At 46.1% G+C, this 19,821-nt stretch overlaps 1 protein-coding gene across 1 annotated transcript in view; it reads right to left on the bottom strand.

Moving 5' to 3' along the window:
• The window catches only part of ttc27 (tetratricopeptide repeat domain 27), a 177,984-nt gene that overhangs the window by 7,142 nt on the left and 151,021 nt on the right, over window positions 1-19,821 (bottom strand). The window contains exons 16-19 of the mRNA XM_033025128.1: window positions 14,636-14,801; window positions 8,633-8,830; window positions 4,158-4,269; window positions 3,133-3,233 (exon numbers count right to left, since the gene is read on the bottom strand). Coding sequence (XP_032881019.1) covers window positions 3,133-3,233; window positions 4,158-4,269; window positions 8,633-8,830; window positions 14,636-14,801 — 577 coding nt within the window. The remainder of the gene's footprint in view (window positions 1-3,132; window positions 3,234-4,157; window positions 4,270-8,632; window positions 8,831-14,635; window positions 14,802-19,821) is intronic.

Raw genomic sequence — 19,821 nt, 5'->3', positions numbered from 1 at the left:
AGTTCCTCTAGTGATAGACAGGTGCCCCTGTTAGAAAGTCTCCTACAACGTTTCTGTATGGAGTTCACTGTAGTTCATTGTCACGTGTACCAAGGTACAGTGAAAAGCTTTTTGTTGCGTGCTAACCAGTCAGCAGAAAGACAATAGACACAAAAAGCTGGAGTAACTCAGCGGGACAGGCAGCATCTCCGGAGAGAAGGCATAGGTGAAGGATGTTTCAACCCGAAACGTCACCCATTCCTGCTCTCCAGAGATGCTGCCTGTCCCGCTGAGTTACTCCAGCTTTTTGTGTCCATACTATAAATGTGACCTCACCAATGTCTTATACAACTGCAAATACTCCCAACGTCAACACTCCATATTCTGAATGATGAGGGCCAATGAGCCAATGCCTTTTTGACCACTCCACCTTCAAGGAACCTTCAACAACACTCCCCAGAGCCCTGCCATTCACTGGTACTGAAATCCGTGGCAAAGGAGAGGCACTGTTCCCCTGGGATTAATTCAACTACTTGATGTACACACTTTCTAGCTTTCTATATTTAATCAGCCAATCTGTTAAGGATGCATGGAGCTGGTAGGAAGCCAGAGGCCGCGGCCCTGGGAGAGAGACTGAGAACAAGTTGGTGGTCAGGTTGGGGTCTCAGAATGGGGCCATTCAGTGGAGTCAGTGACCAGTGGAGTTCTGCAGGGATCTGTGCTGGGACCTTTGCTGTTTGTGATATATATTAATGACTTGGACGCAAGTGTAGACGGGTTGATTAGTAAGTTTGCAGTTGACACCAAGATTGTTGTGGTTGCCATCTGTCAGGAAGGTTGCCAAAGCATACAGTGTGATATAGATCATCTTCAGAAATGAGGGGAGAAATGACAGATGGAGTTTAAGTTTGAGCAAGTGTGAGGTGTTGCACTTTGGGAGGTCAAATGTAAGGGGAAAATATAGAATTACTATATAGAATTAGGAAGAAGGGTTTCGGCCCGAAACGTCGCCTATTTCCTTCGCTCCATAGATGCTGCTGCACCCGCTGAGTTTCTCCAGCATTTTTGTGTACCTTTAATATAGAATTACTGGCATGACCTTTAACCCCATTGGTGTACGGAGAGATCTTGGGGTCCAAGTCCATAACTCCCTGAAAGCGACAAAGCAAGTAGACTGGGTGTGAAAGAAGGCATATGGTTCCCTTACCTTCATTCACCAGAGCATTGAGTACATCAGCCAGAAAGTCATGATACAGATCTATAGGCTGCATTTGAGGTACTGTGTGGAGTTCTGGCCGCCCCATTGCAGGATGTGGAGGCTTTGGAAAGAGTGCAGAGCTAGTTTACCAGTACGATGCCTGGATTTGGGAATATTAACTACAAATAGAAATTAGACACATTTAGATTGTTTTGTCTGGAACACTGGAGATTGTGGCGAGACCTAATGGAAGTATATGAAATGATGAGAGGGATGTCAGTGGCACCATAGTGGAGAGAGTGGAGAGCATAAAGTTCCTCGGTGTGCAAATTACAGACAGCCTCACCTGGTCCAGGAACACCACTGGGACCGTCAAACGGGCCCATCAGCGACTGCACTTCCTGAGGAAACTAAAACAGGCCTCACTCCCCACCATCATCCTCAGGACTTTCTACAGGGGTACGGTGGAGTCTGTACTCACGTACTGCATAAATACGTGGTACTCCACCTGCAACTGCTCGGACAGGAAGGCTCTGCAGAGGGCAGTGAGGGGAGCAGAGAGGATCATTGGCGTCTCCCTACCCTCGGTACAAGAACTGTTCCAGAGCCGCTGTCTGAAAAAAGCTCAGAGAATTGCTAAGGACAAACTGCACCCCCTCCACATACACCTGGATCTCCTGCCATCAGGCAAAAGATATCGAAGCATCAAAGCCCGGACTACAAGACTGCTAAACAGCTCCTACCACAGGCTGTGAGGCTGCTAAACAGTCACTCTGTACTCACAGTCACTTGATTCTGCGGCTGGCACGGCCACTTTTATAACTGGCACTGGCAACTCAAATCAGCTGCCCCGGACATTTTTATGATTGGTTTTATTGTATTTTAACGTTGTGTTTTACCTGCTTTTATCTATTTATTCTGTTCCATCAGGGACTGGATTGTTTTTAGTGTTATTATGTGTGAAATGTTTTAAATTTCATGTGCGATGCTCTGCTATTCCCTGGGAAACGTCTTTTCATTTTGCATTGTACAACTGTTGCTTGCAGGATGACAATAAAGGTTGATTGATTGATTGATTGATTGATTGATAGATAGAGGAGACAGTCAGAACCTTTTTCCCAGGATGGAAACATCAAATACTAGAGGGCATAGTTTTCAGGTGAGAGATGTAGGGTTTAAAGGAGACGTGTGGGGCAAATCTTTTTTACACCGAGGATGGTAAAGGGCCTGTCCCACTTGCCGATTTTTTCGGCGTCTGCCGGCATCATTGACTGACGTATCAGGTCACCGGAAGATTTGCGGTGTGATGACGCATTGACGCGCGGTGTTTTTTCACGTGTCGCAACATTTTTTTGTCGCCGCTGGATTTTGAAATGTTCAAAATCTTTTGGCGACGCTGATAGGATGCCGGCAGTCGCCGAAAAAAATTGCCAAGTGGGACAGGCCCTTAAGCGACTGAAATAGGTTTCCGGGCGGGGGCAGTGGGTGAGGCAGATATGATAATGGCATTTAAAAGACCTTTGGAAATGCAGGGATATGGATTATATGCAAGCCAACTGTGGGACAGGCAGCATCTCTGGAGAGAAGGAATGGGTGACCTTTTGGGGTGGAGATGCCTCTTCAAACTGACATCCGTACACCTTTCAACTGGAAGATAGATGTTAAAATGAATCACTGCCACTGAATTGTCATTGTGTTCGCCTGTGTGAAAATCCTGATAATACAAAATTCACATGTTTCAGAATTTCTAAAGCTATGAAAAGCACAAAAGCAGCATTGGCATCCGTACATCTCAGACCCAACATCACAAGAACACACCATCCTCTGAATTAGGCAGATTCCTGGATAGGCTTTGTAAATTTTAACTATGAAACTGCCCCTGTGCAGCTCAAGGCTACAAAACAAAACAAAAATCAGCGCCTTAAAGCTAACAAAAGAAACTTGATGCGTCCTACCTGTGCTTTGGTGGACAGGCCACGTAGGTTGAGCCGGGCTGACGTCAGCATCTGCACAGCCTCCTGAGGGTTCGTTTTGCTTTCGCTGCATTTAATGGACACTACAAATAAAACCCCACAAAAACAAACACAACTCATTAAGGCACAGTTCCAAGTCCAGTGTTAGATTGCATGTATATCAACTAGTATTTTCTAAGACACAGTACCCATATCAACTTCGTATTAAAAACTCTTCTTACTAAAACAAAATCCTTATCTTGTGTGAACACAATTTAAAACTGCAGGATGGTGCAAACTTTCAGCAGACAAATGAAACATTTTCTCTGGTTGGTTCAGACTGTACAGAATGGTGGGCAGGACCCGAAGGTTGAGCACTGACTGACCCTGAGATCACAGGGCTGCTGCTGTAGCACATACCCAGTGCTGGCTCCGAACAGAGCAGTGTCTTCAGGCTGCTTCCCCCTTCTTGTTCCGTCCGCACAGATATGCACAATATTCTCGATACAATTTGACTCCAATGCTCCTGATTCATACTGTTTATGCCACTTTGATGGACCTCAAGTGCTGGAACATAATCTCTATGCAAAGTTTCTCCCCACATTAGAACTTTTCCTCTCAATTTTAGAAACATAGAAAAATAGGTGCAGGAGGAGGCCATTCGGCCCTTCGAGCCAGCACCGCCATTCATTGTGATCATGACTGATCGTCCCCAATCAATAACCCGTGCCTGCCTTCTCCCCATATCCCTTGATAATCCACTAGCCCCTAGAGCTCTATCTAACTCTCTCTTAAACCATCCAGTGATTTGGCCTCCACTGCCCTCTGTGGCAGGGAATTCCACAAATGGCAGGGAATTCCACACATTTTGAATCAGACTCCTGGCTCTTGAAGCAACAGCTGGCAGGAGCAGCTTTCCCCTACCTGGTCTTTACTGAAGGACTGGGGCCTATGGGCTGAATGGCCTAATTCTACTCCTATAGCTTGTGAACTTGTGTGACTGAATATGCGAGCCAATGGCCACTTACCGTGTGCAAGTTCTATTGCTTGTTTAGCCACTTCCTTGAAAGATTCTGCATCTTTTTCCCAGCCACTCGATTGTGTTTTACATCGATACGCTTTACTGAGATACTGCAGGGCCTGGAGAGGAAAAGTGGGACACTGGAATAAAGCACACTATTACATGTTTCTTACATTCTTACATTTTTAATATCTTGTAGTCTTACAATGAGACAGATCACCAGCCGTTGACAGTGATCCTAAATCCAAAAACACACATACCAACTCTGGCAGCAGCCAGAATGCAAAGATGGGCATTGATATTGTCTGCATACCAGTATGATATTCAGTATCGTAAGGCAGCAGAGCACAGCAATGCTGATGCCATGTCTAGATTACCTTTGGAATCGGAGGTTGCCCCAAACAGAGAGGACAAGTTTTATTTCTCTCATGTAGATGAGTTACCTATCACTTCAGGAGACATTCGGAAGGCTACTCGCACTGACTGACTTTTGTCAAGAGTACAGGAGTATGTTACAATGGATGGCCAAACAAATTGCCGGATTCAGAGGTAGAACTGAAACCATTCTTTGTACGTTAGAATGAACTCTCAGGAGACCAATGTTGTGTCATGTGGGGAGCGAGAGTGGTAATCCCTGAAAAATATGGACTAAAATTGCTAGGAGATCTTCATGATCAGCATTTGGGAATGTGTCTAACAAAGTGTCTAGCTAGAAGCTATCTATGGTGGCCTGGACTAGATAAGGACATAGAACAAATGGTGAAAGAGTGTAGCACATGTCAAGCAGTTGGAAAGAATCCACCAACAGTACCGCTACAGCCATGGAAATGGCCGGCTAGAGTGTGGCAAAGATTGAATTCTGTTTTTAATTTGTGTCTCTGTGATGTCTTTATTACTTGTTATATTCCGATTATATGTTATTCCGATTACTATGTAAGGTGTCATTGAGATGTCTGAAAGGCGCCCATTAAATAAAATTTATTATTATTATTATTACACGTTGACTTTGCAGGGTTAGATGGACAACAATTGTTGATTGGGATTGATAGTCACTCCAAGTGGGTTGAGGTGTTTCCGATGAACAAAAATACATCCAGCAAAACGATAGACATTTTATGAGGATTGTTTGCGTCCTATGGATTTCCAGAGGATATTGTGTCTGATAACGGAGCACAATTCTGTTCACAAGAGTTTGCACAATTCATGAAAGGGAATGGTGTAAAACACACTAGAGTCGCTCCATACCATCCTGCTTCAAATGGTGCAGCAGAATGCACAGTATAAATTGTAAAACGTAGTTTAGTCAAACTGCTGGATCCAAATCCAAAGAAAGGACAGTTGTCTCTGTTTCACAAACTGGCTAACTTTCTGATTACATATCAAAAAAACACCTCACACCACTGCTGGTCGAACACCAGCTGAACTGTTCTTGAAAAGAAAACCCAGAATAAGGTTTTCACTGTTGAAACCAAACTTGGCTCAAACAGTAGAAGAGAAACAGGAGAAACAGTAGAAACAAACAGGAGAAACAAAAAACAAATCATGACAGAAGTAGAGTAAAGGAAAGGAGTGTTGAGTTGAATCAGAAGGCACAGGTGAAAAACCATCATCACAAGTGGGTGAAGTGGTAACCTGGCAGAGTAGTGAGAAAGTGTGGACCACGGACATACGTGGTCAAGATGTTTGGAAGTGGGAAGGTGAGAAAAGTACAGATTGACCATGTCATGCCTATGCAAGCACAGACAGGTTTACAACCAGATCAATTAGACGAGTCAGATAATTTGTTAACCACTCAAGTACACGTACCAATGGATGAACCAGAAATGGTACAAGAAGGTACACTAGACAGTGAGCGTTTGAACCAGCCAGAAAATGGAGGTTCAAGTGTGGTTTTCCTCCTAATGGATAAATCAGACCAATTCATAACGAGTTGGTCTCCATTCGTCGTTTTTTTGGAATCATATGGTGCAACACAATTGTAAAAAATAACTGTTTCAGGACTGGACGAGGGTTGGTCAAGATTATAAATAATGATCTTTTCTATTTTATTTTACTTTCTTTTCTCTATTCTCTCTCTCTCAACTTTCTTCATTTACTCGTTTTCTTTTTTCACACACTATATATTTCACATCTTTCTATCCTTTACTATCTAACTTCTTTTTCTTATTCTAATCTTTTTTCAGTGTAACAAAAAAAAAGAAAAAAAGAAGTTGTACATAAAATGTATTATGAAAATATATATTAGGCACTTTGGTGCCATATGACTGTACTTACTTCTAATAAAATAAAATATTTTAAAAAAATAAATTAAAAAAAAGTGTGGTTGACAGACAGTCAAACAAAATTGACTGATGGACTGGAATCTTTGAATGTAGGTTAAAAGAAAGACTTGACTCGATCAAAAATGAGTCCAAGAAGTTCTAAACAGTCAGAAACGTTTGGTATGGGAAGATATCCAGAAAGAAGGAGAAACCCAGCGGTTAGGTTTAATTTGTGAAGTTATTTTGTCAATTGTATATGCAACATATATGCCTGATGCCCTCATTTTATTGTTGTATAAAAGTAAACTATCAGACTAGATTGTAATAAATTCATACCGTTTGTATTATATTCAAAATTGTCAACAAGGCGATAACGTTTTCATTAAGGTGGGAGGAGTTGTAATAGCGCCACCTTTGGTTGGAGGATTGTAAATGATTGAATAAACCACAGACAGCTCTGCAGTGAAGTTCCAGTCAGCAGTGAGTTAACTTGTTATTCTGTGTCTGAGCTCAAGATATCACAACTTGAACCTCCTCTAACCTCATCTACTGTATCCGCTGTTCCAGGTGTCAACTCCTGTAAATCGGTGAGACCAAGCGCAGGCTCGGCGATTGTTTCGCTGAACACCTCCACTTAGTCCGCCTTAACCTACCTGATCTCCCAGTTGCTCAGCACTTTAACTCCCCCTCCCATTCCCAATCTGACCTTTCTGTCCTGGGCCTCCTCCATTGTCAGAGTGAGGCCCAGCACAAATTGGAGGAACAGCACCTCATATTTCACTTGGGTAGCTTACACCCCAGCAGTATGAGCATAGACTTCTCTAACTTAAAATAGCCCTGCTTTCCCTCTCTCTCCATCCCCTCTCCCTTCCCAGTTCTCACACCAGTCTTACAGTCTCTGACTACATTTTATCTCTCCTGCCCACTCCCCTGACTGAAGAAGGGTCTCGAACCAAAACGTCAAATTACATATTGGCCTTCATAGCGAGAGGATTTGAGTATAGGAGCAAGGAGGTCCTACTGCAGTTGTACAGGGCCCTGGTGAGACCACACCTGGAGTATTGTGTGCAGTTTTAGTCTCCTAATTTGAGGAAGGACATTCTTGCTATTGAGGGTAGGACATTCTTGCTATTGAGGGCAGCGTAGGTTCACCAAGTTAATTCCCGGGATGGCGGGACTGTCATATGATGAAAGAATGGATCGACTGGGCTTATATTCACTGGAATTTAGGATAAGAGGGGACCTTATAGAAAATAGAACATTCTTAAGAGATTGCACAGGAAAAATGTTCCCGATGTTGGGGGAGTCCAGAACCAGGGGTCACTGTTTAAGAATAAGGTATAGGTCATTTAGGACTGACTTGAGGAAAAACCTTTTCATCAAAAGAGTTGTGAATCTGTGGATTTCTCTGCCGCAGAAGGCAGTGGAGGCCAATTCACTGGATGTTTTCAAGAGTGAGTTAGATTTAGTTCCTAGGGCTAACGGAATCATGGGATTATGGGGGAAAAGCAGGAACGGGGTACTGGATGATCAGCCATGATCATATTGAATGGCGGTTCAGGCTCGAAGGGCCAAATGGCCTCCTCCTGCACCTATTTTCTATGTTTCTAACTGAATCATCTTACCACAACCAGAGAGCAGTCCTGAACAACTATCTACCTCATTTGTGAGCCTCGGACTATCTTTGATCGGACTTTGCTGGCTTTACCTAGCACTAAACGTTATTCCCTTATCATGTATCTATACACCATAAATGGCTTGATTGTAATCATGTATTGTCTTTCCTCTGACTGGGTAGCATGGAACAAAAGCTTTTCACTGTGACAATAAACTAAACTGAAACTGAAAGGAATGTGTAGTAACTGCATGCAAACATACACAAGGTGATTTAACATAGAGAAAAACTGTAAAATGTTGCTGATTTAGAGCAACCTAATCGCAAGCAGATCACCCCAAAAGCACAAGGCATCTGTAAAATGAACAAACAAATTTGACAGTCTGCAAGCTATTGATCACATCAGAGAATGAACACATGAAACAGCTGGGGTTAGCACACATTTTCCTGGAACTGTTTCAATAGCAGAGGTGAAGAGGACCTCGTTGTTTTCCTCCCCTATCTTGAGAGAGTCTTGAGTGGGTAGAGGAACGTGGGCAAGACATGTTGGACTTTATCAAGATGCTTAAGCTCAGAGTGAAATCCACAGCGGCATTTGGTACCAACCTTTTCATTATCTTCTGGGTTTACTGTTTGCCCATCTCCACAAAGCTTGGCATACAACCTCCAAATCTCAGCATCGTTGGTTACTTTGGAAGTCACCCGACCGAATAGTTCTCGCAATCTCCCTGCCAAAGGTTTCGCAGAATCCCCTTTGCGATCTGCGATTCCTTCTTCCACCGCTCGGACAAGGATTTTCAGGACCTGAAACAACCAGATTACTATGAATGAGGCAGATCATCACTTTTGGTGAACTTGACATTTGATGTAAACACTCATCTGTCTGTGCTTAAAGATGAACCACAAAGTTTACCAAATCTGCAGGGAGATTATCCCTTAAGTAGAATTTTCAAACTCTAATGTGCTAAGATGTCCTGGTCAACTTTACAAAAAACACGGGCGGTTGCACTACATTTTTTCAACATTAGATTCAATATTCTAAAGCCAGAGAAAGAAGTGATAAATAGAGGAGATAAATATGACAAGTGTCCATACCATTGTTTAGTTTAGAGATACAGTGTGGAAACAGGCCTTTCTGCCCACCGAGTCTGCACCAACCAGCGATCCTTCCACATTAACACTATCCTACACACACCAGAGACAATTTACACTTATACAAAGCCAATTAACCTACAAACCTTTACGTCTTTGGAGTTTGGGAGGAAACCGAAGATCTCTGAGAAAACCCACGCAGGTCACGGGGACAACGTACAAACTCCGTACAGACAGCAACTCTATCGCTGTGTCACTGTGCCGCCCTGAACAGGTAAAAACATTTTTCATGCAACATGCTCTGTTAACAGCCTTGTAAGGCCACAACTCCAATGCCATTGTCGAAAGGTCATTTTCCCCATGAGCATGTTTGTTTTGGAAAATAAAAAGTGATAGATAATACAATCTGAAGGTACGCTCCGGCCATATCAAATATCCACATTCTCACATGTTCAGCTCTGACAATAATGTGAGCAGTAGCAGAAACGCTAGCCAGCTCAGGATATGAGGCCAGGGGTATTCATCACCATTCATCACCTTCTGGACAAGTTGGCCTAATGCTGGTCCTGTTTTTTATTGCTTCATCATTACTCTGTAATGTACTCTGTTTACTTTGTAAACTTCCTGTGAACAAGGACATTTATTGCACCTTGGTGGATATGACCAGAACCTAAAATGTATCTGAAATGATTCTTTTTGCTCCATGTATAATGCTGGAAGTGGCTGGAAGGGCATTGTTTTCTTGCTCCTCTGCAATATTTGCATGTTAGATTTCGCTTTTAGGGCTAAGGGAATCAAGGGATATGGGGAAAAAAACGGAACGGGGTACTGATTTTGGATGATCAGCTCGATCAGTGGTGCTGGCTCGAAGGGCCGAATGGCCTACTCCTGCACCTATTTTATATGTTTCTAGAGGGAGGGTGTTAATGGGGAAGGAAGACAATATGAGTCACTAAGCTATAGCCTTCCCTTCCTAAATCACTGTCACTCCCTTCCTTGTAGATAGAGTCATAGGGTGATACAGTGTTGGAAGCAGGCCCTTCAACCCAACTTGCCACACCGGCCAACATGTCCCAGCTAAACTAGTCCCACTGGCCTGCATTTAGCCCATATCCCTCTAAATCTGTCCTATTCATTGCGTCTTAAACATTACGATAGTCCCAGCCTCAACTACTTCCTCCGGCAGCTTGTTCCATACACCCACCACCCTATGCGTGAAAAAATTACCCTTCAGATTCCTATTAAATCTGTTCCCCTTCACCTTAAAGCTATGTCCTCTGGTTCTCGATTCACCAACTATGGACAAGAGACTGTGCATCTACCCAATCTATTCCTCTCATGACTTCATACACCTCTAAAAGATCACCCCTCATCCTCCTGCGCTCCACGGAATAGAGTACTCCAGCCTACTCAACCTCTCCCTATTGCCCACACCCTCTAGTCCTGGCAACATCCTTGTCAATTTTCTCTGCATTCTTTCCAGCTTGACAACATCTTTCCTATAACATGGTGCCCAGGGCTGAACACAATACTCTAAATGCGGCCTCACTCGTGAATTATATTACTCAATAATCTTTTCCCACTGCTACATTCGCAAGCAGAAAAAATTAATCTGACAAAACAAGTAAAAGATTTTGGAAGAGACGCGCAAATCAATAATCCAAAGTTTGTCACAGAGTGCTTGAGTAACTCAGCGGGTCAGGCAGTATCTGTGGAGAACATGGATAGGTGACATTTCACAGAGTGCTTGAGTAACTCAGCGGGTCAGGCAGCATCTGTGGAGAACATGGATAGGTGACATTTCACAGAGTGCCGGAGTAACTCAGCGGGTCAGGCAGCATCTGTGGAGAACATGGATAGGTGATGTTTCACAGAGTGCTGGAGTAACTCAGCGGGTCAGGCAGCATCTATGGAGAACATGGATAGGTGGCATTTCACAGAATGCTGCACAATAGACAATAGGTGCAGGAGTAGGCCATTCGGCCCTTCGAGCCTGTACCGCCACTCACTGTGATCGTGACATGACTGATCATCCCCAATCAGTACCTCGTTCCTGCCTTATCCCCATATCCCCTATTATTAAGAGCTCTATCTCAGCAGGCCATGCAGCATCTGTGAATAACATGGATACGTGATGTTTTGGGTCAGGACATTTCTTTAGACTAATTGTTAGGTGGGGAGGAAGGCTGGAGCAAGAAAGGCCCAGAACAAATCAGGGCTGGTAACCTCAGGCAGGGTGACCTCAGGCAGGGGGTTCCCTGATAGCTTGATTGTTAGCTAGGGATGGGGTGACCCCAGGATCACAGCATTGCGAACTGTAGAACTGGTTAACTGACTTTTAGTGGAAGAAGGGGGACAAGGGGCGGAAGAGTGAGGGGATGGGGGGAAGGGAGTGTTTGTAGAATCTAGCTAAAATGAGAGAATTCAACATTCATACCGCTACCCAAGCAAAATATGAGGTGTTGTACCTCCAGTTTGTGAGCAGCCTCACTCTGACAATGGAGGAGGCCCAGGACAGAAAGGTCAGTGTGGGAATGGGAGAGGAGTTAAAGCCGGGAGGTCCTGTAGGCTGAGCACAGTCGCCGAGCTTATACTATGGGTCGCCAATGTACAGGAGCCCACATCGGGAACACCGGATGCAGTAGATGAGGTGAGAGGAGGTGCACGTGAACCTCTATCTCAACATCCGTACAACCCACTCTCTCCATTCAGATGCTTTTCCTATGTCATGTAATAGTTTCTTGTCGGGAACAAAACAGTGACAATAAAAGCTGGATAGGGTAGAGCAGATTGACGAGGATGTTGCCAGGACTAGAGGGTCTGAGCTGTAGGGAAAGGTTGAGTCGGCTGGGTCTCTATTCCTTGGAGCGCAGGAGGATGAGGGTGATCTTATAGAAGTGTGTAAAATCATGATGGTAATAGATTGGGTAGATGCACAGAGTCTCTTGCCCAGAGTAGGTGAATCTAGAAGAGAACATAGGTTTAAGATGAAGAGGAAAAGATTTAATAGGAATCTGAGGGATAACTTTTCACACAAAGTGTGATAGGTGTATGGAACAAGCTGCCAGAGGAGGTAGTTGAGGCAGGTACTATCGCAATGTTTAAGAAACAGTTAGATAGGTACATGGATAGGATGGGTTTGGAGGGATATGGGCCGAACGCAGGCCAGTGGGGCTAGTGTAGCTGGGACATGTTGGTCAGTGTGGGCATATGTTTCCACATTATATCAGTCTATGACTCTAAAAGATTTGATAAAGTTAGAAAAAATAATTACATATTATGGTGACGCAGAGGTACAGTTGCTGCATTACAGCGAATGCAGCGCTGGAGACCCGGGTTCGATCCCGACTACAGGTGCTGTCTGTACGGAGTTTGTACCTTCTCCCCGTGACCTGCGTGGGCTTTCTCCGAGATCTTCAATTTCCTCCCACACTCCAAAGGCGTATAGGTTAATTGTAGGTTAATTGGCTTGGTAAATGTAAAAATTGTGCCTAGTGTGTGTAGGATAGTGTTAATGTGCGGGGATCGCTGGTCGGTGCGGACCCGGTGGGCCGAAGGGCCTGTTTCCACGCTGTATCTCTAAACAAGTAGGTTCTTAGTCACTTATTATTGTATCAAACACTCAAAATCTGGTTAGACTAAATCTTTACAACTGGATTTCTTGCATGATCTGAGGGCAACATTTCAATCTTACACCAAAGCTCATTCACTTCTCAATTCCCATTGAAATTTAAAAATGATTCCAGTTTCTTTTCTATATCCTTGATTTTACGCATTTTAGTTTATACAAAAAATCCAGTTGTGGGAAACTAGTCTCAAGAAGGGTCATGACCTGAAATGCTGCCCATTCATTCCCTCCACAGATGCTGCCTGATTTGTGTTGGCCTGGTATTCTAAGCGATCGTTCTTTCTTGGTTAGATTACTTCTTATTATCAACTCTATCTCGGCCCCCTCATAATTTTGTATACTTCTATCAAGTGCCTCTCAACTCCCTCTGCTCCAAGGAAAACACGCCCAGCCCATCCAGTATCTCCTTAGTTGTATGGTCAAGATGACCGATATCTCATTGATATCTCATTGTTATCCAGAGAGAATCCTGCTACTAAATTAAGTATCCTTTATTGTCATTCAGGCCTTCCGGTCTGAACGAAATCTCGTGCCTTGCAGTCATACATATAATAAAATAACAAAAACACACAATAAACACAAATTTAACATCCACCACAGTGAGTCCACCAGGCACCACTCAAGGCAAAAGTCTTAAAGTCTTTGTCTCTTCCCTCCTTGTTCTCCCTCTGCGCTGAGGCGATCCGGGCCTCCGATGTTGTGACCCCGCCGGGTGATGGTAAATAAGTCAGTCCCGCGGCTGAATCCGAGCTCCGCGAACAGGCCGGTTCAAACTCCGTGGCCCGGGGCGGTCGAAGCTGCCGAAGCTGCCGCCCTCCAATCCAGTGGACGAAGCTGTTGTTGCGGGAGCTCCGGAAAAACAGGTCACCAATCTGTGACCTGCGGGCTCCCGACGATGTCGTCCACTGGCCCACGGCCGAGCCTCCGAGGCTGCGAAGTCGGGTCGCCACCGCCAGAACGCCGCCACAGCCCCGAAGTCGGGCCGCCGTCGGAACGCCGCCCTAACCCCGAAGTCGGGCCACCGCCGCCGGAACACTGCCACAGCCCCGAAGTCGGGCCGCCGTCGGAACGCCGCCCTAACCCCGAAGTCGGGCCACCGCCGCCGGAACGCCGCCACAGCCCCGAAGTCGGGCCGCCGTCGCCGGAACACCGCCACAGCCCCGAAGTCGGGCCGCCGCCGGAACGCCGACACAACCCCGAAGTCGGGCCGCCGCAAGCGGAACGCCGGCACAGCCCCGAAGTGGGGCCGCCGCCGGAACACTGCCACAGCCCCGAAGTCGGCCATTCGCGCTGGTAAGTCCTGGCTGGCTCTGCCTCTGGAGCCTCGAAGTCGGTCCCCGTTGGAGGCCGCCAGCTCCGCCATTGGGCCTCAGCGCAGACGGACGGGGGGAATACAGCAAGAAAAGGTTGCATTCCCCCAAAGGAAGAGACTAAAACAAGTTTCTCCCCCCCCCACACATACACAACCTAATAACTAAAATTAACTAACTAAACAGGACAAGAAAACAAAAAAAAAAACAAAGAAAAACAGACGGACTGCAGGCGAGCCGCATCTGCTAAGGCAGCGCCGCCATTTGGGAGTGGCGGCGCTGCCTTAGCAATGGTGGGTGACACCATCCAAGTGTCCATAATATTCATCCTAGTTTATTGTTCTCAACTACCAATTGAACACATCTTTCCATTTTCACTGAGCAACTACTATTTTGTAGTCAAATACGGTTCTTCAAAATACATATAAATAATAAGGTGGGATGAGTTAAGTTGAAAAACATTTTAATCAATGAATAGGAAACCAAATACCTCCTCCTTATCCACAAGTGGGTTATATTTAACCAAAACGTAACAGCACAAAACTCAGCAAATGCAGGGACAATTTACAAAGAACTCACCTGAACATCTTTGTAATTGTCTTTCAAGTCCATGAGTCGATGATATGATTTAATAGCATCTCCAAACTCGCCAACATCTATGCAGGTGAGAGCATAGTTCTCCCAGATCTGCCACTGTTCGTAGTTACATTTAATGGCTTCTTGGAGTGATCTCAGGGCTTTATTTCTGTGCAAATGGAACCATGCAACAAATTATCCACAATATTATGGATCATCCTCATTACATGATGGACTAAACCAATGAATCTGAGGAAATGCAGTGATGACACAAGAAAACAGCTTGAGTAAAAACAAAATCCTGGAGGAACTCAGCAGATCAGGCAGATCAGCCTGTGCGGGCAGGGAGCCTTCCTCAGACTGCGAGAGTAGATGGGAGAAGCCTGGTATGGCCCAACATTGGCAAGGAGAGGTGATTAGTAGATGGATGGAGATTGTAACAAGGGCTAGAGATGCAATGAAGACAAATGGGGGCCAGATAAGGAGGGAACTTGACTACACCTCCTCCTCCTCTGCCTCTAGCAAGGACACCATCCCTACTCACTTTTACCACATCTGTCACATCAACACTCAAGATGAGGCATTCCATTGTAAGACAGCTGAGATGTCCTCTTTCTTCAGCAGACATGGTTTCCCTCCTGCTGTTGTAGATGCAGCTCTCAATTGGTTGGTATGGACAAGCTGGGTTGAAGGGCTTATTTCAATTATCTCCTCCCTCACAACTATTCGGAGACTCCAACAGCCCTTCTAGGTGAGACAGAGACATCACTTGCATCCCTTGTAACTTTATCTATTGTATTTGGCGCTCTGATGTAGTGGAGCTGTTGTCTCCACTACATCAGTGAGGCAGAGACGTGATTAAATGATCATTTTGTCCTACACTTGCAGCCTGGCACTATCGGCTGTGGGCCATCTTAACGCTCCCTCCCATTCCAACACAGACCTTTCTGTTCTCAGCTTCTTGCACTGATAGTGAGGCCACACAAGCAGGAACCTCATGCTTCAATTACGTAGCTTACATGGCAAGAACATTGAATTCTCCCATATCAAGTAAACCTCCTAACCCCCTTCTCATGCACTCTCCATGGCCCCTCTAGCCAGTAACCCCCCCCCCCCCCCACACACTCACATTATTCTCCCACTACCCTGCCACCGTGTTCACTTCTACTCATTCCTCTCATCTTCTACCCACCCTACAACATCCACATTTGCCCCTCTTTCTTCTCGCCCCTCCCACCCATATCCACCTCTCTGGCTTGGCATTTCACTCCCCCACCTACCTCCTTATCTGGCTTCCCTTTATCCCCATTTCATCTCTAGCCCTTGCTACCATACAAAGATCCTGGAGTACTCCAGACAAGCACCCCATCTCACCTGCATCCACCTATCGTTTGTCACTTTCTGCCCCACCCCTTCCCCTCACCTCACTTTACCTGCCCTCTCCCCTCTCCTCCATCAGAATGAAGAATGGTCCTAACGCAAAACGCTGTTTCTCCATTTGCCTCCACAATGATGCCTGTTCCGCTGTTCCCCCTACACTTTGTTTTTTAGCTTTGATTCAGTATTTGCCACCCACAAATAGTGGCGTCATGGCCATCATCAGCAAACATTACAAAGGGAACCTTTCTTACACTAAGCAGATTTTTGTTCTGGTAGAGATGCTGCCTCGGACCCAGGTTCCATTCTGAGCTCGGTGCTCTCTGTGTGGAATTTGCACATGGACTTACATGGGTCTCTTCCGGGTGCTCCGGTTTCCCCTCACATTTCAAAGGTGTGCAGGTTTGTGGGTGAATTGGCATCTGTGAAGTGCTGCGAGCATGTGGGGAGTGGATGCAAAAGTGGGATAAGATGGAACTGGTGTGAACTGGTGGTCGGCAGGAAATCAGTGGGCTGAAGGGCCTGTTTCCATGCTATATCTCTAAACTAAAATAAACTAAATCTGAAGAAGGGTTGCGACCCGAAACGTCACCCATTCCTTCTGTCACTGAGTTACTCCAGCTTTTTGTGTCTCAACTAAATATACTCCAGGTACAACACAATGCAGGTTGTGCATGGAAATGCCCCAACGTTTGGGAGTACGAGTACAGCATCTCAATGTTAATCACGCTCAGTTGTTCAATATCTTGACTCTGTCTCATAATGTTGTGGCTTTTATCTCCACTGTACAAAGCTTACCAAGATCTCAGTGCATTATCAAAGGAGTACTGCACCATCATTGATATTCCTCTAATGTTAACTCCCTCAGGCGTACAAAAAACATCTTTGGATAGTGATTTCTCTAACTTCAAATAACCCTTGCATTCCCTCTATCTCCACCCCTCCCCCACCCGTCGCACCAGCATCAAAGTCGTCTTGTTTAGTCTCATTGTCTGTAAAGGGCCTGTCCCACTTATGTGTCCTTGGCACGCAAATTATGCGACCTCGTCGTCGCGTTGAGGCGTACGGGCATCGTGTGGCCGCGCGGGGCCGGTTCCACTGAGAAGCGCGGAGGGGTATGTAGTTGTGCGCGACTTCGCGCGGGGCTCTGAAATGTTTGTAGCGAACGAAATCTTTGCGCGCCAATGGCATGTCGCGTAACTGACGGCCAAAGTGGGACAGGCCCATGACCCTGGCGCGACGCAATGTCTCACCTTCAACAGCAGCAGAAGCAGGCAAACGATCGCCGAACTCGGCCTGGGGCTCACGGCCGTTGCTGATCCGGATCCGCCCCCACTTCTACTCCCAGAGCGGGGCCACGAAAATTGAAAATAGACACAAAATGCTGGAGTAACTCAGCGGGACCGACAGCATCTCTGGAGAGAAGGAATGGATGACGTCTCGGGTCAAGACCCTTCTTTCAGACTGAAGAAGGGTCTCGACACGAAACGTCACCCATTGCTTCTCTCCAGAGATGCTGCCGGTCCCGCTGGGTTACTCCTGCATTTTGTGTCCATCTACAAATGACGTCACGTGCTCCAGACGGCTGTGCGTGCGCATGTAATCGTGCGCGACCTTTGTGGGACCGTCGCGCCTCAACGCGACCACGAGGTCGCGTAATTAGCGTGCCAAGGATACATAAGTGGGACAGGGGCTTAACTTGTTCTCACCAAGCACGCAGCTAACAATGGCCTGTTTCCTTTATCATCATTACTTTTTTGTATATCGTTCATTCATCTGTTCTATATCTCACTACATCATTGTCTATATCTCTGGCTTCCCTTTCCCGACTCTCAGTCGGAAGAAGGGTCTCGACCCGAAACATTATCTATTCCTTTTCTCCGGAGATGCTGCCTGTCCCGCTGAGTTACTCCAGGTTTTTGTGTCAAGACCAGAATCTGCAGTTCCTTCCCATACAAAGATCCTAGAGTACTACTTTCATAGTGCAGAGCAGTTATTCCTTATAACTGGCCCAATACTTATTCTTTAATTGACGTAGATAGACACAAAAAGCTGTAGTAACTCAGTGGGACAAGCAGCATCTCTGGAGAGAAGGCATGGGTGACATTTCGGGTCGAGACCCTTCTTCAGACTGGTTAGGGATAAGGGAAACGAGAGATGTAGACGATGATGTGGAGAGATAAAGAACAATGAATAAAAGATATGCAAAAAGTAAGGATGATAAAGGAAGCAGGCCATTGTTAGCTGTGTGGAGGGTGAAAATAAGAAGCTAGTGCGACTTGGGTGGGGGAGGGATCGAGAGGGCTACCTGAAGTGAGATAAATAAAAAATGAGTCTCAACCCGAAACGTCACCCATTCCCTTTCTCCAGAGATGCTGCCTGTCCTGCTGAGTTACTCCAGCCTTTTGAGTCCATCTTCAATATTCATACCATTGGGCTGTATGCTGCCCAAGCGAAATATGAGATGCTGTTCCTCCAATTTGCGTTTAGCCTCACTCTGACAATGGAGGAGACATAGGACAGAAAGGACTGTGTAGGAATGGGGAGGAGAATTTTACTTCGGAGTCACGTGAGTGACTACGTGAAGAAGACCCCGCTCGTCCGCATGCGCGTCATTATCGTCGCTCGCATGGCGAAGCACCGGACTGGCAGGCGCGTTGCTCCTGCCAGCGGTAAGTTTAAACCACAGGTAAGTTTAGTATTTCTTACCTGCTTTTGATTTCTTGCAGGAACCTCTTTTTAAAGAGGTTTCCTGTCCGATACTTCGCTATGGCCGGCGAGGGAACCAGCTATGGGCTGTGGGGAGACGCCAGTTCCGACCGCGGAAGCGGGTAGCTGGCGAATGTCGGGTTAGCGATCCCAGTCACTGACAAGACAGTCAGTGACTTCCAGACGCTGTGGTTCCCGGGGAGGGGAAATCCAGCAGCAATGCAGCGCCCAGACCGCAGTGGTCCCCAGGATATGGGGTAAAACCGACCAGAACTTTCAGCCCTGGTGCCGGGAGGGTTCCCCCCCGGTAATGTATAAAAATTTGGAGGTTGGCCAGGATGGAGCTCCTAATGGAGAGGATGCTCCATCTAGATACACTCCAACAGCAGGAGTTGTGTCAGCGCGGGCCTATGGGAGAGCCCGCGCCAGCAGCGCCTTGGATAGGACTGCTTAATGTTGATGCCGAGTCTATGGCAGCGCCAGCCTATGGGAGAGCCCGCGCCAGCAGCGCCTTGGACAGGGCTGCTTAATGTCTCCCTCTTGGAGGAGGAGAGCATGCCGTGTCAGTGTAAATCTGATGCCGAGTCTGAGGGAATAGCCGTGGAGCATACCCCAAGGGATGAAGGGCACGTGTCGGAGGTACCATTCCTGGCAGCAAGGTTTGCCATCCCAACACAATGCAGTGAACACCGCTATCAGGGGGACATTAGAGCCAGCCGCCGAATCTTCTATTCAGGTAAGACATAGTCAACAGGCAAAACCTGGAGGACGAAGCACAAGCTGTTGGATCAATCAAGGCCAACGACGAGCAATGCTTCATCGTCTCGGCGACAACGCACCCCACATCTTCATTGGCAGTAAGCGGTTCACTGAAGCTGGTGGCAGCATGAAAGCTGACCAGAGGTTCCACGCACTCTACCAGTTCTACTCTACAACTAAGGGACCACTTACAAGTTGGTAATATTTACACTTGGTTGTACAATACACAAATGATTAAGACATTGTCATCTACTTAGAGGCATCTAACCATGTAAAACTGGACAATACTAGCATTCCAAGCAGATTGGAATTGGGCCAGAATTGTGTTTTGAGGCAGGCTCGGT

Source organism: Amblyraja radiata, chromosome 8 (genome assembly GCF_010909765.2).
Source record: "Amblyraja radiata isolate CabotCenter1 chromosome 8, sAmbRad1.1.pri, whole genome shotgun sequence".
NCBI classification, from domain to species: Eukaryota; Metazoa; Chordata; class Chondrichthyes; order Rajiformes; family Rajidae; genus Amblyraja; species Amblyraja radiata.
This window is presented reverse-complemented; position numbering and strand designations above follow the sequence as displayed.